We start from the raw sequence: 22,041 nt of genomic DNA, 5'->3' as shown, positions 1-22,041 counted from the left end.
CAGCTAATAAGCACAACTATTGTCTTGTAGATGTAGATGGATACGTGCCATGCTTGCGGGCTCCAGGCTGTTTGGAGGAAGATGGTTGTGTTATAAAGAGAAACATTTAAATATTAAAGTCACGATCAAGAATCCTCTGGCTATGTCACTGCAGACCATTTCTGTACGGTTTCATGAAAACACTTCCAACTCATGTCAGACAACCCAAGACACGCCACCTAGATATGTATACACAGCTGGTTTATTTGATCGTGGCTTGCATCTTCATTCAATAGCATTGAAAGTAGTAACTTTAAAAATGAAACGAATGTTAATCGACAAAACCAACGTGTGCATCGAAGCAGAACGGCTTTCTGGAAGGAATATAAAGTGCCTTGCACCGCATTCTGGCAGTACAGTTGTGAAATTAATCCTTTCATATTACGTGAATATTCAACCGACCTTCCCCTGCCACTCCACCTTAATGCCTTCCCTCTTCGGCTTCCCCCATTCGTCACGCTGTGAAAGAGCCACACAATCTCCTCCGCTGCCACAGCCGCCTTCAGCTGCGTTGCAGCGGGCCACTGTCGGCACTGCTGTGGGCATTTTACAGATAAGAGATGGGCTCCCCCCCCCCCCCCCACTGAGAAGTTATGCGTAGCCTCCATTTCTCGCTGGGTTCAAACTTCCCCCAGGTCACTGCAAAATCCCTTCTTGGTTCTGTAATGCGATGGTGTTGACCCGATCTCTCAAGGATCTCGCGATCTCCTCACACAATTGCAGCTTGGTCAAACCCGGGATGGACTGGAGGCAGGCCAGCCTAAACGTTTCCGACTCGCGCAGATGGTTCTTTAAAGGGGCCCACATTTCGCAAGCACAGAGAAAGGAGGGCATGACTGTGGTCGAAAAGAACCGACGCTGCATATGGAACGATATACAAGGTAGGCGATCCCACAATAGCCTGGAACTCAAAGCGTCCACACCACCATGGTCTCACGCTCCCCTTCATTACTTTGTTCAGCAGAACTAGACTAACCTACACTTTTTATTTTCCCAGGTAAGGCCCACTGAGCTATATAGCAGCTATTTTTCAGAAGCGACCTGGCCACAAATGATAGCTCAACGACGTGGCTTATCGTGTGGACATTTATAGAAGAGGGAAACACTGGTGGACCTGGAACAAAATCTATTCAACCACGGGGAGAACATGCAAACTCCAAATATACAGACGTCAGGGTTGGGATCGAACCCATAACATCCTGTAAACCAGACAAGGTAGTTAACATCTCACAACCACAGCGCCCAGAAGAGCCCACTCCCTGTTATTGGGCAGTTTTCTGCCCCGAGTGGAGAACTGAACACCCCTTGTAGCGACCAGAGCCACGTAACCAGTCCACCAGAACTCCTGATCTCCAAAGAGTTCCAGGTAGATAAGGTCCAGCTCCTGACAGAGGAATTGCAGCATCTCCCCCCCCCCCTGCAGTCAGTCAGCGTTTGAACATGCCCACGTGACCAGGTACAGGGTTTTTCGTTGCTTCTGGGCGGACTCGCAGGAGGGGGGGTGGGTGGGGGCGGTCAGTCTTGTGGCTCTGCCAAATGGCGTTGGGCCAGGAGATCTCACAGGCTCGTGCATGCTGAGTTGTCCCCTGAACGAGGAGTCGGGTTTGCATCACAATCTGGCTTCAACCAACGTGTAAGCGTAGCAGTAAAGAAGGCCGAAATAAACCACACCTTGCCCCCCCCCCCCCGCCCCCACCAAAACAAACACACGAGCCAACTCCATTTTAGAGAAACTAATTGTTTATTTTACTGGACATCATCGACGTGCTTCGTATTTAAAAATATATATATATATATTTTAAACGTGAGTAAATAATCCATCTGTTGCCACTGGTTTACGTGGAGCAGAGCGCTGTCCCTTACCTTGCTGCCGAGTCGGGCAGGACACGTTGCGCTGGGTCTGGTTTGGGTCAGAATCCTGAGCGACTTGTCCCACCGCGTGGAGGAAGGCCGCGGAGCCATTGGCATTGCTGCCATTCAAAGCTTCCATCTTCAGGCCGTTGTCATCGTCACACGAGTCTCATTGTGCACTGCAAGGGGGTTAAGGGGATTTGGTCAAAAGAGAGGCACGGATATGGGGGGGGTTCGTTAATAAAAGTACATGAATTAAATTGTTTACAGATGTTATTGTTTTACAATGCTCCTTGTTGTTTGATTGATGGGGGTGTTGTTTGTGGTCTGAGGGCCAGGGGCCAACAGCAAGGGATCTCAGCCACGGCAGTGCAGGGCAGGCATGCCTCGCATGGTGCGCAGGATGCACTCTTGGTTAACGGGGCGTTATAGGAAACCGCGCTGTAGGGGGGTCACTATCACGTGGCCGCGATGAAGATGCGCTTACTGACAATGCTGGGGGCGCCACAGTGGCCACGAGATGTTAACTACCTCGTCTGGTACGCAGGAAGTAGTGGGTTCGATCCCGACTCTGACGCCTGTATATGTGAAGTTTGCGTGTCTCTCTCTCCCCGTGGTCGCGTGGATTTTTCTCCAGGTCCTCCGGTTTTTTTTATTCTACGTTTAGAAACATGCGTTTCGAGTATTTGGCTGCTATCAATGTCCACGTGATGAGCCACTCCGTTGAACTATCATTTGTGATAGCCAGGTCGCTTCTGAAACAGAGCTATAGAGTTCATTAGGCCTTACCTGGTAAAATAAATAATTACTTTTCACCTATGCGTGACATATGAGGGCTTCATTTGGGGTATTGGTAATAGCCTTAATAATGATACTGTACACATGATAAATGTATTCCATAGATTCATAAATTATTATTTTAAATAATAACTACCATAAGAATATAAAAACAAGGACTCCTCTATTTAAGAACATTCGACTTACGAACATTCAGAGATACGAACAAACCGATCTGTATGTCCTGTTGCCTGCTCGGACCGAGAGTCGTAAATTCAACCGCCACGCACAATAGATGGCGGTGGTGGCATCCACATCTACAGGAGATTATATAACTTTTAAAGCCATTCCCATGTTTAGTGTACACGCCATACAACGTGTTTGGAATCGACAGGAGTAAAGTTGGACTTACGAACAAATCGACTTACGAACAGACCTCTGGAACCCAACCACCAAGTGGCGTTAATAGTTTGATCGAGATAAACAAAAAAACATCCCATTCTTTACAACACAGCCTTGCCTGGACGTCTAAGAATACAGGTGTTGCTGTTGCATGATGTTTTTTTTTATTGTTCCCCCGTGCACAGTTCGTCTCACTTGCACCGTTTTCACTCGACCCATCGACACGTCCCACGTGCTGCGGAAGCTGCACTTTGATGGCGACATGTTTCCGCCGAATCTGACGGCGGTCACTGCGCGCCCCCTCTACGTCTCGGCGCTGAATCAAAACAGCAAGAGCACGAAAAAACCACCACGGTAATAAACAATAAAAAAGAATTTAACATTTCAACATGTTTTTGTATCGGCAAACTAAATACTCGGCACGAATGCGTTGGCCTCATCGCGAGGGTACACGGATTGGGCCGATGCGAGCTGGCAGAGGATGATGACGGGGTGCAAACACTCACTTATCTCTGACGCACACGTGACACACTCACTCAGAGTGAATAAATGTGAGCACTCACACAGAGTGAGTGAAAGTGTGGCAAGGTGGACAAAAACAATCCACGTCAGAGCTCTCCTCCACTCGCCTTTTCACTACGACACAGACAGCCCTGATTCAGCCGTGGCCACTGGACATCAATGTGCCCAACTCGAAGTGGGGAAGAGGATCCTTACCGGTCAACATCTGGCAGTTCACCAGCACGGGTTCAACCAAAGACGACTGCTGATCACACACTGGATGTCAAAACCGGTACATTTTTAAACCAATGCTGCTTGAGAATGCACTGTATTTGTCTGTGTAGACAGAAAAATAATGCCATATTTTCTGCTTATCTATTTTATCACAATGGAATAAGGTGCGACACTGGGAAATATACAATTCACAATTTTGACCTGGGTTAAGAGTCACACGTGATTTTTTTAAAAGTTATCTAGCCGCTCACTTCCAGATTTATGAGTTTATTTCCTTATTTATGCACTTATTTAAGAGGTCCTATGATGGACGCTTCACTTCCAACCCTCTGGGATGACATTTTCACCCATGTTGGTATTCATATATTCATTTGTTTATTTATACTCTTAGAGCTTTCATTGTGGTATGGTATTGACTTAAAGAAAAAAAAAGTGGAATAAGTAATATGTGGAACCCCTCAAGCGTGAAATGCGTTGACGGATATCGGATAATAATAGATGGCGAGTTGAAAGACATTCCGATCGAACATCATAGGAAAAATCCCATATTGCCTTGCGAGCCTTAGCTGAGCTCTCACATCCACATCAGCCCGAATGAGCGAGCATCTTCACAGAAGCCATTCAGTCATTTCCCACGATGTTTCACAGGCTACCTGTCTTTCACCTCAAAGTGAATTCATATATCGTCCTGGTCTGCAGTAAAAAAAAGAACACAACACGTTCTTGCTGCTAAGAATTCCCTTTGGCGAGATAAATTCATGCGGCGATACTGCGATGGCAGTGATGCAGAGGTCCAAATAATAAAACAAAACAATAAATCATCACGTAAGTTATAAACACTGTGGCCTTTAAAAAGTTACAAACTATATTTAATAGTTGAAGTTTTGGGAAATAGACGATCGTTCTTCATAGCACACAGAGAGAGAGAGAGCAGAGACTGGGTCGATAGTAACAGTTGGAGACTGTGCGTTACATCATTTAAAACATTTTGCCGATGAAAAATTTTCACTTTGACAGAATTTCAAAGTAACTATTCAAATATCAATTTAAAAACTTGTCGTGAAACGCTGTTCACAATGGCTACTTTAAGAGAGGCACTGGAGACGTCCTGGGGGAGGGCTGAAAAGTGTGCAAAGATATAGGCAGAGACGGGCGCTCAAATCGGTTCGCTGCAGAGCAACATGTGGATTATTCTTTGGTTCTTTCGGTAAAGTCACGTATACAGATAAAAAAATAAATTAAATAATAGCATACTACGACGTTTATTATTTTATCTTTATACGTGACTTTACCGAAAGAACCAAAGAATAATTCCTGCAGTCACGAAAGCTCCAAAATTAAGATTGAACATGTGGATTAGATTAGAAAATGCTCTCATAAAGCAGACGTGCTGTTGAGTATTAAGAAGATAATGTATTGATGTGTGTTGAACTTTTTCGCACCGTACGTAGCCAACCGTGCTTCTCGGAGGTGCGGGGGGGGGGATAACAAACTACACACAAACAGCAGTTATAAAGAAATTAGTTTTTTCAATCTAGATGATAATCTAAAAGTGCATAGCTCTCACTGACATCCTAATATCGGAAGGAAGAGCGTTCCAGACGGCCGCAGAAGCGCATCTGAAAGCGGCGGGATGCGGTGACCGCCGTCTTTGTTTCTGGTTAGCCAAAAGCCGCCGCTGCTGCTGCTGCTGCTGCTGATGTTGCAGCAGCTGCTGCTGATGCTGCTGCTGCTGCTGCTGCTGCTGCTGTGAGGTTGACTGGAGTGAGTGGGGCCTGAGCGGGAAACGTCGCTTCAGGCGATGTGGTGTCCGGTGGTCGAGACTAACAACGGAGCGGCAGCTGGGGGAGGGAATGCCCCCAGGAGAATGCCCTCCACGAAGACGCAGGGAGTGCATGGAGGATCGTTTACTCTGCAGCGCCGTGAGCGGTAGCAATAGCCCGGCGAGGGGCACATCCAGCAGGAGATAGATTGTGGCCGGCTGTGACGATGATGCTGATAATGATGATCGTAAAAGGTTGTTCATTCATATCATATCGTGAATGTAATAAGGTTACGATTAGTGGGTAGTTTTCTCAAACCAGTGGCTCTGGACGGCTGCTTGCGTGCACATTGATACCTCAAGTCAACTTGCTTCAAGATACCCTCAAGTGTGAGTGGCACAAGGTTGGTCCCACCACAGCCACCACGAACGCGATATACTCTATTAATGTACAATTCGGATATACTGTTAGTATTTATTTATCCCCCCCCCCCCCATTTAATTTAATCTCAGCTCTGAAAATGTTCATCTGGAAGCTTGACGGACACATGACGACACAAAACGGAGCGCCCCCAGTGCCTCGAAGTGGGAGCCACGGAGGGAGTGGCATCGGTGGGAGTCGCTCTCCCCGCCTCGCGAATCTCTCTCCCGGCCACACAATGGTAGGCGATCTGGTGCCAAGAGCTTTCAGGAATGACGAAGTAGGTCAAATTACAACGTAGACGCCGAGATTGTGTCGGTCAGCTGGCCGGGAAACGCCTGGTAATTCCCCAGGAAGAGCTAGAGTCTGTGTATGGTAGTGTATAATGTATAGTAGTGTCGTGTATAGTGTAGTGTATAGTGTAGTATATAGTAGTGTAGTGTATAGTGTAGTAGTGTATAGTGTAGTATATAGTAGTGTAGTTGTATAGTGTGTAGTGTATAGTAGTGTATAGTAGTGTAGTGTAGTAGTGTATAGTAGTGTAGTGGTGTAGTGTATAGTAGTGTATAGTGCAGTAGTGCTGGAGTCTGTCGCCAGGCAAAGGGAGGTCTGGACCGCCACTGTTTAACACGCTGCTGTAGTGTAGTAGTGTATATTAGTGTAGTGTATAGTGTAGTAGTGTAAAGTAGTGTAGTGTATAGCTGTAGTAGTGTAAAGTAGTGTAGTGTATAGTGTAGTGTATAGTGTAGTAGTGTAACACGACCCTCGCCAACACAAGCTGATTGAGAAACAAACGAATGAACGAATAAAATGACAAAAATGTAAAAAAAAAATCAGCTGTCTAAATAAATAAATAAATCCCTTTTCAGCAAGGAGACTTTTAATGTTTTTAAAAACAATTTTATAACTTAGAAACTTAATCCTGTTTAAGATACATAACCTTTGGATCTTGGGAATTCACAACAAATCATAGTCTGGCAACCCTAATGATTCCCTTCTTTACTTCCCAATCACAAACACGCAGTAATTGGACAAAAAAATACAAAGGAATAAATCCCTATATAATTCACAACGAAATAGATCAATTGCGTGTCCCTGGTCTCTCATCCTCGTTACAAACGCCCGTGATTGGAATCAAAGTCAATTAAAATTCAATTCGACCATTCGAAGGGGGAAAGTGGTTTGTTGAACTTAGGTGGTTTATTACCCTAAAAAAAGTATAAATCCCGGGAGATATGTGTTGCATACATCCTCCCACCGTGCAAAACATATTTAATCATTATACCTTTAAGGATGCTTTTCCACGGTAGTGTTCCAAGGCTAAGCATCGTAACGATTACGTAGTACATCTTTTATATATATAATAACATCACTCCCAGCGAAACCAGCGCCGTGACCTCGGTTAACACATTTCATGAGCCGCAATCTGAAAATCAAATTCTCACACTGAGAACGATCGGATTGAGGTCGCGTGGTCAAAGCGGCCCTCTGTACGCACGCGACTCTCACCCCGACAACGGGAGGGGTGGCGCCCCCACACCGAGGGGGGGGGGTGACAGAACCCCGCGGCTCTGGAGCCGCACGGCGGCTCTCGAAGGGACCGCTTCGTGATCGTTATTCACGCAGGGCGACCCACCACCAAAGACAAAGATCCCCCGTATAGTCTTAACAGACTGTTGGGGCAAGTGCTGGTAGCGAGCAGCACCTATGAAGGCCGGAACGGCACACGAGGGGGGGTGGGTGGCCAGCAGCACGCCCGGCAGCCTTTGTCTCCCCAGTGGCAATGTTTACGCACCGCACCAGGTTCTCATTTGAGGCCGAGTCGACCTAGGGCAGGCCCAGGACCGGTTCAGAAAATCGTCACCGGTGTTGACGTTGAGTGGGAATCGAACCCGGGTCGCCAGGTTCGTAGCGTAGCGCGCTAACCGCTGCACCACCGCTCACCACCGTCTTTGCGTTCATCCACAGAGCATTGCGGGCTCTTGAAATATAGAGTTTTTGTTTTAACCGAATGTTGTTGTTTAACAACAAAAAACTGCGGCTCTGTTTTGTTAATTTGGTTTCCGACTCCCCCCCCCTCACCCCCCCCCCTGGTCTGCACCAAAGGCTGCCCAAGGGAGGCGCGGTCCCACGTGGGATGGATGCCCCGTGCACATTCCCACGGCGAGCCGTCAATTCGTCGTCATTGCACGGCGATAACAGTGATCGTGTACCTCGATTTGTGTGTTCGTGCAAGAAATACATCAATATTAAATAAATGTGTCGATGTAATTAAGCATAAGGGGTACAGATTAGATATTAGAATGGATTTTGTTATTGTTATAATATTTGTTTTAACAGGATACCCGTGCCTTGCCGTGTGATGGCGACATCGCGATATGGGGCAATATATACCCTGCTAAATTAAAGTAAACATTGATAACATTGTCCGTTTTCACGCGATATCACTCAACAATTGACACTCGCTCACCGTACCGCCCCCACACACTCTGCATCACTATGTAATCTATTTAGATACATACTAAGTAGGACCAAGAGAACGATCATGAAGTAACGAGGGAATGAAACGGGAAATTAGGAAACTGAAAACGCAGTGACAGAGCTTGCTTGTTTTTAAAACACGATTTGGTGATATTTGTAATGGATTCTATAACCTAACGTCTGCACATCCTACAGCTCCCATTGCCCCATCTAAAAAACTTAGACACACTGTGGTCAGCAGACACATTATATGACAGTCTTACGACAGATGAATCTATGCACTGGTCCATTTAAACCCATCCAGGACAGAAGCAGACACCAGTCAGATGTTAAAGTCGTGGACTATATTTGTGTAACTAATTGGTCAATGTCACCTTCACATATCAGTCTTTCCAAATAAAATGTAATCAAAGTGTTGCTTACACGACCCATCAGCCACACGGCCTTCTGGGAATGCACAATTTCAGCAGCATTGATGTCAAGACGAGCAGAGCTCTGGAGCAGTTTTGACATCCAGTGCCTCATCAGCAGAGCGAGGCTTGGCTTTACACAACAACGCTGCAGGACGGGCAATGGTACAGGCGACAGGGATATGAGAGAGTGTTGTTCAATGTGGAGAGACGGATACGTGGTGACATCTTATCTGCTTATTTGTTTTGTTATTGAAATTCTCTAAGGGGCCGTCCATAAATGACGTCACGCACCTGGGGGGGGGGGGGGTTCAGACATTTGTGACGATGTGTGACGAAGGGGGGGGGGGGGGTGAGAAATGTGACGTCACATCAAACTGTGCAACTTTAAATAAATATAGACAACACGTTCTACTTAATAAAATAGCCTTTTTAATAAATGTTTCTCCTACAACATCAGAGTGCAGCGCCACATTAAATACGCACTACAATGACAATAGTTATAAGCGATTTGAAGCATGTTTTATTTTGGGGAGGGGGGCAGAGCTTTTTGATGTCATATTTTAGGAGGGGGTCTGACTTTTTGTGACGCCGTGTGAATAGGGGGGGGGGTCAAAAATCGTCCAAAATCGCGTGACGTCATTTATGGACGGCCCCCAACAACGACGCAAGTCATTCTTTTAGTACGTGTACAAAAGGTACATTTTACATTATAATGATGAATGAATAGCATTGGGACGACGTCGTAATCGATTTTAAGATTTTATTTAAAATAAATTACGTGGGCTTATCGCCAGCGAATCTCACATAACTCAACACACCTATTCCGGGCACCCGTGATGTTATCTTCCCACAGTGCTGCCAACCGTCGTGGCTGCTGCTGGCGTTAATCATGCACAACTATAACATCTCGTTTCTAGCCAATCCTAAAACACGTGGCTTTTAGTTGTTGTGCCATAACCCAAACTAAGGGCCATGAAGTAAAGCAGCGTAACAGAGGTCGCAACCGGGTACCCGATACCCGTACCCTACCCGATACCCGGCTACCCTGGTGCGGTCGAGTACGGGTACGGGTAAGGAATCAAAACCCGTTTGCGAGCTCTGCACCGTAATCAGCGCTCCTTCCACGGAGGAGGAGGAGGAACAGAAAGAAGCCACGCCAAGTCTCTCCTCTCGTCGTCACTGCTGAGACAAATCGCCGACATGCGGAAGAAGAAACTAAGAATATATTTCTTAAAGGAAATTTAAATGAGAGCAATGTTTAAAAGCGTTGTGTGTCTTCTCGCGCCTGGGTGAATTTGTATAACTGAGAGTTTAAACGGTGGGGGGGGGGGAGAGTTACGTGAAGGATACTTTGCGCGCTGCCAGGAGGCTTGCGAGCGTCTTTCAATACGCGATGCGGTGGAGACGCGATTCCTGTTTAAGCTTCCAAACTCCCAAGTTACACGTTGAGCGGAGTGTACGAAAACCAAGCGTGTATGGAAACATGCGTCCCCTCTCTCTCTCACACATATATGTTACATTTTGTTTATGAGGGGTAATGTAATCAAGTATGGGTATAATTAAATTTTAATACATAGTTAGTATGTGATCGAGTATGCAATATGATTGGATAGTGATTCTGCGAAAATATTGCATTAAACAAGACCCAGGATAATCATATTGTGTGTTTTTCTAATTGAGCAAATACAGCTATTGTACCTTGATCGTTTAATGTTACTTATAGCTTATTTCCTGATAAAATATTCATGAAATAGCCAACTGAATAATTTAAGTTGTAAATAGATGGCTACTCTGAAACAAAATGAGCGGCTTATACCAGAGGTTGTTTCGGAGTTAATTGATGGCATAGTGATTGTACGATTTATAAGTAATCTCTAAGAAAGTAATCTCTATGTGTAAGCAATCTCTATTCATAGTGGGGAGAACAGCAAAACACAAACAAGTCAAAGCAAGATGTGAAACAATGAACAAGCCGATTACACGATGATGACGATGATGAAGATGCAAACAGATATCATGTAACTTGATAAACAGAGAACTTGTAACTCGCTTAGCGGTATTTGCTCGCTCATGAAGAGAGGGAGAGAACGGGTGTGTGGTGAACTTTGTTTTAACTATCCCAAGAACAAGAATTGTAAAAGTGACAAAGCCATTGCAGCACCAACGTTTTGCAACAACAAACCTCGTTAACTCGCTTGGCATTGTAAATCTTCCTTCAAAAAATATTCTGAAGCAGAAGATTCGTGCTGGATGCAGCCACATTTGCCAAAGTGATTTGTAAATGTAATCCTTAACAATGTATTGAGAGTTAGATTTTAATGCACTATTTTTATTATTATTATTAAGGGGCTGTGTGTTTTCTTGATGTGGTCTTGGAGTGGTTTTATCTCTGTTGTTCTACTGCCTTTACGAAGCTTGGGAATTGATGATGCAATTTTAACTTGACATATATGTATTATTTATTTATTTGTTTATTTACGGGGCGTCACGGTGGCTAGGAGATGTTAACGACCTCGCCTGGTGTGCAGGAGGTTGGTGGTGTCGACCCTGACCCTGACGCCTGCTGCTGCTGCTGTATATTTGGAGTTTTCGTGTCTCTCCCCGTGGTCGCGTGGATTTTCTCCAGGTCCTCCGGGTTTCCCCTCCACATTTAGAATCGCGCATTGAGATGTTTTAGATTCATTTGCTGCTTTAAATGTCCAAATGATGGGGGCACTTTGTTCATAAATCAATAATTTGTGGCCAGGTCGCTTTTGAAAAAGAAGTTAACGCCTCAGTGGGGTTTGCCTTGCAGGATGGGGATGGTTTCGTTTTCTTTGTTTGTGTTTTGGTGATTTGTTTACCTTTCTTGTACTTTGCAGTGTCATGTTTTCGTACTGTTTGTTGTTGTAACGTTCCTACCCGCCCCTAGTAGATATCTGTGTAATGCGGGCGTAAATGGGCGGGGCGGATATGACTATCCAAGAGGGAGGAGTCAGGGTGACGTGGGGGAGAAGTTATAGCGGGGAGACAGGAAGCTATCTGGGGAGTCGGGGGAGTGAAGGGTGGTGAACACGTTGGGTGGTCGCCGTGCCTCAGCCTGGTGGCTGAGGGGCTCATGACGGCGCCAGCCAGCGGGGTGGAAGAGAGAGTGGAGGATTGAGGTTGGAGATGGCGAGATAGCCACAGAGGCCACGAAGGGCTGAGGTAGGAAGTGGCGAGATAGCCACAGAGGCCACGAAGGGCTGAGGTAGGAAATGGCGAGATAGCCATAGAGGCCACGAAGGGCTGACGTTGGGAGGTGGCGAGATCGCCACGCACGGAGGAACAGGGAGCAGCGATGGAGCTGCTGGGGGAGCAGCCAGAGGGCTGTACCAAGAGCCTGCAGCGGAGCTGCAGGAGCGTGGAAGGCTACGGGAGCGAAGGCAGATGTGGGGCTGCCAGGGAGAGAGTCTCAGGAGGAGTGCCGTGTGGGAAGGAGAACGCGAACCCCAAATAAAGGACACGGAGTCAGCAAGAAGTGTCTGAGTCCTTTTATTACACTGGAGTCAGAAGTGAAACGGCATCTCAAAACAACTGAGAGAAAGAAAAAAGAATATTCCTGCGCCATCATCTGCTACATCATCCGACGACGACGACCTTCCTCAGACGGTGGACCTGCCTGCGATGGAAAAGGAGATCCGTGCTGGAACGAGTACGGGTCCGGGTGAGCAAGGTGTCGCCGCGTTGGTGGACCTGTCTGTGCCGGAGGATGCCAACTTACGATGGAGACAGATGGCGGCGCAGATGGAGACCTTGAAAATCGTGCTGGCGCAACTGTGTGAGTTCACCACGCCGAGGACGGCGTCGGGGAGGCCCGGTGGTGATCCGCAGGCCTCCGCCTTTCCTGCGCTGCCAGCGCCATCTGCCACGTGGCACGAAGACGCCATCTTGGGCGTGGCAGGGGAGAAAAGGCGGGAAGCCGCCATCTTGTCTTCACCGTGGCGGGAGGACGCCGCCATCTTCAACATCGCGGCGGAGAGGCAGCCTTGCGCTGCCATCTGGAGGTGCCGCGGGGTGAGCAGCCTGCTGTGAGCTGCTGTTTTTCGAGGGGGTGCTGCGAGGAGAAGACGCCGATGCTGCAGCTGCTGGGGCGGGAGCTTCCCGTCCTGGCTCGGGTGCGTGACAACGGAGCCGTCAAGTCGCCGAACGAGTTCTGCGAGGCGTCTCAAGTTGCCACCCTGCCGTCCTCTTCTTGCTGCAGCCCCGGGCGAGTCATAACGATACGCACCCGGCCTTAACACACACCTCACTCATCTTTCGAGGGCCGGGGGGCTATTTTGGTTTTCTCTTATGACTCGATTGTGCGGAGCGCGGTTCGGACTGTGTGTATGTGTGTGTAATAACGATGAACGCCGCTATCTGCTTGTTGCTTGGTGTCAATATAAGTGTGTGCGTGTGTTGAGAATGGACGGAGAGTCTGCTGTATTTGCTGAGTGTCAAATTGTGTGTGTGCGCTGCTGCGTGGAGTTGTTATCTTGATGGTGAAGTTAATTATTAACTTGGGAGCGTCGGGTATCTTGCGCTGTATTATTTGTGGGTTACCTTGTGCGATGGGCTTAAATGAAAAAAAAAAATTTTTTTTTGGTGTGTTGTGCTGCGAGGTGCTGTGTGCGATGCGATTGTTGCAAGAGAGAGAATAATTGTGTTGTTGCTGCAAAGTTACGACAGGATTAATGGTGTGTTGGTTGCCTGCAGATCTGCTTGCTATTGTGCTTAAATGTACGCGTGTGATCGCGATATGCTGATTGCATGTGCTGTTATACCGTTCTGTATGGTTATGGGGTGCGATGCAGTGGTTGACTATTGGAATTGAGATTGTTATTATATTGTGCGTACTTGTTGGAAATTGGTAACAAATTCGAGGGGGACCCAAATATTTGGTTGTATGGGTGTTGTGCACACGAGATTGCGCGTATATTATAGAGGGGGACCCAAAAATTTGGTTGTATGGGTGTTGTGCACACGACATTGCGTGTATATTATAGGGGTAATTGAGCTTTTTGAAAATGAGGGTGCGCGATGACGCCGTTGTGGGTGGCTTAGATGTTAATGCTAATGGGATCGTAAATGGGCGCCAAGTGGCGTCGTGTATTGGTTGATTGCATGCAGCCACGAGTTGCTTTGCGAGTTGGGTTGAGTAACCAATGTGGTTGGTAAAATATTGGTTAAAAATTCCACGATATGACAGCTGTGCTGTGCGCAGCAAGCTGGGGCTGTGCGTCTATCGTTGGTGGGGTTGTTATAACGTGACGGGGGATGCGTCTTGTGACCCCCAGCTAAGGGAAGCTGGGGTGCACGAATGGAGAAAACTGGCCACGTGTTCGCACGTTGGGCCGCCATTTTGCGCGCACGCGGGGTATGGCGACGATGCGCTTTGCGGAAAGGGCCGCCATTTTGAGTGCGCGCGAGAGATTGCGCGAACGCGCTGGGCGAAGGGGGACGCCATTTTTGAGCGCGCGGGAAAAACCGCGGTGGGGCAAATATTCCATCTGTTATGCCGCCATTGTTGATTGGGTGATGCACGAGTTGTGGTCACATCGGCCTATGGCTGATGGCTGACCTGACAGCCCGGAGGCGAAACCTCCGTGGTATGTCTTAAACTAATGGGCCATGTGCTCATATGGCTCGGGGAGTCATGGTTCAGTTGTGCGGTGGCAGACTGAACCTGGTGTGCCTGGGGCTCACGGGATCTGGGTTAGGGTGTTATTGTCTCTATAAGAGAACATTGCCCCGTGGGGAGAGTACATGGGGTCTGGCATTGCTGGGGGATGAACCTTCCCTGGGCTATAAAGCGTCAGACTATAAGAGGCTGGTGTGTGTCCATCGCTGATGGGATAGTAAGGGAGGAGCATGGCCGAGTGCTGATCTTCCCCGAAATGGCACTAGCCGAGAGTATGGTAAATGGATGTTGCTGTGGGTTGACGACCACGGTGAGGGTTACGGCGAGTTAAACGTCACCGCTGGGGAGCGTGGCTCTCTCCACGCGAGGGTGTGCGATTAGGTGTTTTGTTGGGTTGCTGAGAGTGACCGTGGGTACATGCTGTGTACGTGCGATGTCTGTGCTGGTCCTCAAGGGAGGACTGCTGGTGGGTAAGAGCAGGAAATTTTGTTGTTGTTGTCACGTGTAAATAATATTGTTGTTAAAATGTAAATACTGGGGCATCCATTGCGTTATTTTAGGTATTTATGGGGAGTTTTTTTTAAGCGGGCTGGATTTACATCATCTCCACTACCCTGAGGCCGGGTGGCTGTCGTGTACGACATGCGGATGTGCGTTCTTGTGCTGTGCCTCAGGGGATTGGATTCTCCTTCTCGTCACAGATTCTTCAGCTCCCGTCGCACTGGGTGTTACCTGGTGTGCTAGCTGGATGAGGACTTGAAGGAGCAATTGAGCGCCGTTCGTCATTCTGCTCTACCACTTGCTCTTTGACGTTGGACTTGAGCCGAGCGGATGGAACTGCAACATGGACACGCACTAAAACATCACATTTCTGGGTTGTGCGCGTTGGCCGTTCTTGCGTGTCAGTTGCCGTTTTTGTTCATTGTGCCATTTTTATTCTTGTTGTTGTTGTGCGGAGGACAGGCCGGTGTTCTGTTCCAGTTCCTGATACCTCCCCTTTCGTTGCTTGTGTTGTTGTTATAATCTCCGTTGTGTCTGGGGGACTCCTGATTGTGATGCCTTCGCCCGCATTATTTTGTTCTGTTTCAGCCGAGGACGGCTGGAATTTTCTCTACGGGGGAGGGTAGTGTAATGCGGGCGTAAATGGGCGGGGCGGATATGACTATCCAAGAGGGAGGAGTCAGGGTGACGTGGGGGAGAAGTTATAGCGGGGAGACAGGAAGCTATCTGGGGAGTCGGGGGAGTGAAGGGTGGTGAACACGTTGGGTGGTCGCCGTGCCTCAGCCTGGTGGCTGAGGGGCTCATGACGGCGCCAGCCAGCGGGGTGGAAGAGAGAGTGGAGGATTGAGGTTGGAGATGGCGAGATAGCCACAGAGGCCACGAAGGGCTGAGGTAGGAAGTGGCGAGATAGCCACAGAGGCCACGAAGGGCTGAGGTAGGAAGTGGCGAGATAGCCACAGAGGCCACGAAGGGCTGAGGTAGGAAATGGCGAGATAGCCATAGAGGCCACGAAGGGCTGACGTTGGGAGGTGGCGAGATCGCCACGCACGGAGGAACAGGGAGCAGCGATGGAGCTGCTGGGGGAGCAGCCAGAGGGCTGTACCAAGAGCCTGCAGCGGAGCTGCAGGAGCGTGGAAGGCTACGGGAGCGAAGGCAGATGTGGGGCTGCCAGGGAGAGAGTCTCAGGAGGAGTGCCGTGTGGGAAGGAGAACGCGAACCCCAAATAAAGGACACGGAGTCAGCAAGAAGTGTCTGAGTCCTTTTATTACATCTGTAACAAAAAAGAGCTTCATACCTAATCAAATTCCTTCACTATAAATACTTATTCGGATTCTGATTCTTTCGCATCGTACGTAGCCAGCCGTGCTAATCGGAAGCCCGGTTGACTACAGACGGCACAAAATGAGTTCAACACGTGGACACACGCAGGCGAGCGCAACGGCAGCAGCAGCAACAACCACCAAATTCGCGCCCAAGCTCGGTGGTCCTCTATATATGAAGGTGTTTCATCGGTGGGTGGGAAACCGGAGCACCTGTGAACGGTCCACACGCACGAGGGGAAAACACTCGATCCCACACAGAACGAACAGATGGAGTCCACGTTTTGCTGTGTACCGCATTCTCCTGGCAAATCGGAGTTATTGCTTATCCTCGACGTCGATGGGAAGGGAGTTTCACAACCATCTCTGCCGTGATCCATCAACCCTCGCTGCTGCCTCCGCAGTGCTGGATTAGAGGCATGCGCGTGCATGGCCGTCTGCTGCCTGGCAATTTCACGATGAGGATGATGATCGTCACATGCCTGACATTTTACATGATATCATACAATTTTTGCGGCAGCTGTAAAATATGACCTTGATATTCTAAAACGATACTCTTATATTTATTTAGAAAATTACACCGGCAAAACCTATTTTAAATCTCGTAATAGTTTTGCCCTACATTCAGATAAACTATCCAGGTCTCGTCAAAAGCCAAGGTGGACAGGCAGTTAATTGCCTCCATTTAGATGCAAATTGCCCTTTCGTCTGGCTCGACGAAGATGGGAAAAAACTGTGCCACTGCGGCGTGAGACAATTGCAGCTCGAGATTGGACGTTCCAGGCCAGAGCGGGGGGACACGGCGAGCCTCGAGTTTACGGGGAAATCATTACGGCCGAGTCTGTTCGTGCGCTCCACGTTGACTGTCTTTCGCACCGTACGTATCGAACCGCTCTGATCGAAGGTGCGGACTGCCACGGCTCCCAGCGCAGCAGCGCAGCCCGTGCCGACCACTCCCAGCGCCCACCGCCGCCTGCAGCCCCCCTGGTCTCAAACACAGCTCGCTTCGCGTGAAGCCAGCGTCCTCTCTGGCCAGGTGGCTTCAGCGCAGGGGCCTGGGCGGCTCGCAGTCAGAAGGTCACGGGGTTCAGATCCTGAACGGCGGTTGATTCAGGCACATCATCCCTCCTCCCAGGGTCGATGATTATAAATACAATAAAAAAACAAAGAGACAACCAAATTTGTGGGGGAAATCAACGGTGGTTGTCCCTATGGATACACACTCTCTCAACCCGCCATAGGAACGTGGACTTTCCAAACTGGGCTCAGTGGTGTAAAGAGGAAATGAGCAGCACCTTCATGCTCATTTCAGCATAAATTAATAGTTTCAGACTTTTAGAATTTTTTTTTAGTTTGCTTCAGTTACTACTATTATTAGCCAACGTTAATCCAATGATTCAACCACAAGCCAACATTGACCCAACATTGGCTCAATAATTTCAACCTTTTTGACTGCATTGTTCAAGCAGAGCAGGTCTTGAGAGCTGATTCAAACGTCAGAGGTGGCAAACCCCTTATCGAGGTCTGCGAGTTCATGGCATTTGGTATTCTGTTGTCGTGAAACAAGAGCCTTGCCTATACTCTTTGGTTCTCTAGGTAAAGTCACGTCGGTGAAAATAAAAATAACTAAATCACGACGTTTCGGAGGCAACACAAGCTTCCGTCATCAGGTGGAACAACACCAGCAACATTACTTGTTGTGCTGTAGTGGGCAGAGAGAGCTGTATGTGACAAGCGATGATACGGGGTGAGAGCCGGGGAGGAGGGATGCGGGGGGGGGGGCGTGTGGAGTCGGGGGCTTAAGCTCTTGTCGGTATTTACTGTCACCCACGTGACTTTACCGATAGAACCAAAGAGTTTGGATCCTTGGAGTCACGGAAACTTAAAATCTACACTTAAGAGACTTGCCTCTATTATTACTATTTTATTATTACGTAAAATCAATAAATATATACCGCAGATTTTCTCGGTTGAGGTTGATAGTTCTGTTTGGCAACGACCCAACAACAGTGTATAGGCACACAGAGTAACGCAACGTGATGTCGTTAAAGTTGATTGCTTTGGTGCCTCCATTAACCCATTAACCGGCAAAGGGGCACATACTTATTACGATTATTATCTCAAAAACATTAAAATGAGGAAATAAAAAAAATTCACGTGTGATATATTATTTTACAGAACGGCAATTAACCACGATTGTCCACTAAGCCCTATTAACCGAGATGCTTCCGAACGACGCACCACCACATCACATTTAATCTGAGCCAAACCACTGTCTAAATTTGTCTAAGAATGCCTCGCGGTTGGCTCTGTTCGAGTTCACTGGGGTGCTTCGTGCACCGCTCGCGCGTGCCGCGGGCTGTCGGTCACCGTTCACGCGAGCAGCGGCTGCCCGGCACGGACCCTCAAGCTCCGCCACCACCACCGCCAGCACCACCAACAAAACAAGACAAAGATCCTCCGTGTAGCCTTAACAGACCGTAGGGGCAAGTGCTGTTATCGAGCACCTATGAAGGCCGGCACGGCACACGAGGAGGTGTGTGGCCAACATCACGCCCGGCCGCCTTTGTCTCCCTAGTGGGGCCGTTTACACATCGCACCAGGTACTCATTTGAGGCTTAGTCGACCTAGGGGAGGCCCAGGACCGGTTCAGATAATCGTCACTGGTGTTGGCCGTGAGCGGGAATCGAACCTGGGTCGCTGGGTTCGTAGCGCAGCGTAGCGCTAACCGCTGCGCCACCACTCCCGAGCACCACCAACAACACCACCATCACCTCGCCATTCATCATCAGACGGGACTCACTCAACCAAACTAGCACGAATGTTCCACATCACTCATCCACACCACTCACACAATCACAAATACACCACACCACTCACCACATCACTCACACAATCACATATACACCACACCACTCACCACATCACTCACACAATCACATATACACCACACCACTCACCACATCACTCACACAATCACATATACACCACACCACTCACCACATCACTCACACAATCACATATACACCACACCACTCACCACATCACTCACACAATCACATATACACCACACCACTCACCACATCACTCACACAATCACATATACACCACACCATTCACCACATCACTCACACAATCACATATACACCACACCACTCACCACATCACTCACACAATCAGGTATGAAGCACACCACTCACTCCACCACACCACTCACTACATCACATATACACCACACCACTCACTCCACCACACCACTCACTACATCACATACACAGCACACCACTCACTACCCCACTCACTACACCACTCACTACATCACATACACAGCACACCACTCACTCCACCACACCACTCACTACATCACATACACAGCACACCACTCACTCCACCACACCACTCACTACATCACATACACAGCACACCACTGACTACACCACTCACTACACCACATACACACCACACCACTCACTCCACCACACCACTCACTACATCACATATACATCACAGCACTCACTACACCACACCACTCACTACATCACATACACAGCACACCACTCACTACACCACACCACTCACTACACCACATACACACCACACCACTCACTCCCCACACCACTCACCACACCACTCACTCCACCACCCCACTCACACGACCACGAATGCGCCACGCCACTCATTGCACGACCGCGACTCACAGCACCCACGCCCCATCACGAACCACACCGCTCGTGATGGTCAGGCGACTCGGCACGCACTGACCACACCACACATGAACCACTCACACGAAGCCACCGTCACCTTCCCTCACCTGGGACTCACTCACCTGGGACTCACTCACCTGGGACTGACCTGAGATTCACACACCTGGGACTCACTCCCTGGGACTCACCTGGGACTCACTCACCTGCCGCTCACTCATTACTGACACCACTAATTCACGACTTCATCCACTGCGCCGAATGTCCACATCGCCAACTTCACCCCACCTCAGTCCCTCCACTCATTCTCCCCACACCCGCCAGACATTTACCGCTTACTCCACGTGCACCCCAACCTCTCACTACCCACGCTCACCCGCCACGCCTGTTCCGCTCACAGCGAGCTAGAGCGCTTTGCTATTGCCCGCGCATCTCCTCGTTCGCACGCGGAACGCCATTCCCCTCCTGTCGCCCCATCCCGCTTTTCTCCCAGTTTCTCAACAACCCCGCACGCCGTTTCGCCCCACGCATGACCGCGACTGCCCTCCCACCGCTCACCATTTCAAACCCTCGCCCCCAACCCCACGGCCACTCACTCAGAACCATCGGCAGCTGCCGACCCAAGCGCCGTGGATGCTCGCTGCCAACCCGTCACCTGCTCGCTCGCCACCGCTGCCGCTTCAGCCGGGCGTCGACCTCGACCACCTCCTCCTCTTGACGCGCCGGGCTGCAGCCTCGGCGCCACAAGCGAGGGCCACCCGATCAGGAGGGGGGCTCCAGAGGCACCCCGAGCCACCACCACCACCACCACCCCCGTACAGCAGCAGCAGCGGCAGCAGCCGCGAGGGTTCAAGCTGAATGCACTCTGGCATCGAGCGTAAGGCAACTGTTGACTTCAAAGGCATCGTTCACCCTCTCCCCCTCTCGGGCCCTCCCCTCTCTCCCCCCACTGCTCCTCCCTCCACCCCCCACCTCCATCTCCTGCACGCTGCCCCCCTCCACCTCTCTCCCACCCCCCCCCCACTGCTCCCCCACCTTCATCTCCTGCACGCTGCCTCCTCCCCCTCGCTCAGGCCGTGGCGAGCGGGAGGGGAGCCCGTGCGTTCTTCCGCTGTCAGGCAAACAACAAAAACTCCCCAGCCTCGCCGAGGGGCATTTGCAATGTCCAGAACACTTCGTTGTGTCGTGCGAGACAGCTCACAGTCACCGACGGTGGTACGTTCCGTGGTGGGCCTTGTTGTTGTGGTTGTTGAACAATCACCTGCGCAATTAAGTTGTACCTCCCCCCACGCTCCCACGCGTGTTTTCTCCAAGAACTCAATCGCTATAGGATCAGAGAGCTTGGGTAACGTGTTGGTCGTGCCGGCTCTGTCTGCTTCCTCTCCTGCTTCTCTGTAGTTTCCCCACGCCTTACGACTTCTACACCGTTTGAGATGCGATTGCCATAAACGACGCGATATAAACACACGTGGAATGTGATCATTATTTTAGAACATGCTTCAAGCTACCAGATGAAAACAAAACATATACAATTATGAGGCCAAATAATTGTAAAAATAGTGACAATGCTGTTAACAATAAACGTGTCTCCAGCAATAGGATGATGTTTTCCTGAAAGTGTTCCTCTTTAAAGGCAGAGAGAACGAGGATGCAGAGATCACATCGGAGTCGGACATTGAACTTGTTTCACCCTGGGATGGAAAAAAAGCCACGAGATTGTTCTCTCCCGTCTTAAGCAAGGCCATTTTCCCAACATTTCATCCGCTTGTATTGGTCATAAGACAAACTCTCAGCAAAATATGTATGCTGTTGTCAAAAAGTGTAAAATAATCATCTATTTTACAATCATTGTCACCACCACCACTACCACGCATTTCATGCACAGGCTTTGACCCTCTCTGGGGGGGTCCGGACAGCTTGCCCTGGATTTTCTGCCTTTTATAATCCACAGCTGACCATCCGTTGTGCATTCGCAAGACGCCGAGGGAGACCAACAAC

General features: G+C 49.1%; 1 protein-coding gene across 5 annotated transcripts in view; it reads right to left on the bottom strand.

Annotated features, from left to right (window-relative positions):
* The window catches only part of CCKAR (cholecystokinin A receptor), a 42,398-nt gene that overhangs the window by 6,540 nt on the left and 13,817 nt on the right, over window positions 1-22,041 (bottom strand). For 2 of the 5 annotated variants that reach the window (XM_061574378.1, XM_061574382.1), the window contains exons 1-2: window positions 20,699-20,914; window positions 1,903-2,069 (exon numbers count right to left, since the gene is read on the bottom strand). In XM_061574378.1, the coding sequence (XP_061430362.1) occupies window positions 1,903-2,029 (127 nt within the window). In that variant the 5' untranslated portion in view covers window positions 2,030-2,069; window positions 20,699-20,914. Of the gene's footprint in view, window positions 1-1,902; window positions 2,070-20,639; window positions 20,915-22,041 lie in introns of those variants that run through there. The other 3 variants (XM_061574380.1, XM_061574381.1, XM_061574379.1) reach the window with 2 other exon arrangements.

This window comes from Lethenteron reissneri, chromosome 55 (assembly GCF_015708825.2).
Source record: "Lethenteron reissneri isolate LAM-NWPU_2019-01 chromosome 55, ASM1570882v1, whole genome shotgun sequence".
In the NCBI taxonomy this organism is placed as follows: domain Eukaryota; kingdom Metazoa; phylum Chordata; class Hyperoartia; order Petromyzontiformes; family Petromyzontidae; genus Lethenteron; species Lethenteron reissneri.
The sequence above is the reverse complement of the archived record's forward strand: the minus strand, read 5'-3'. Positions and strand labels throughout refer to the sequence as shown.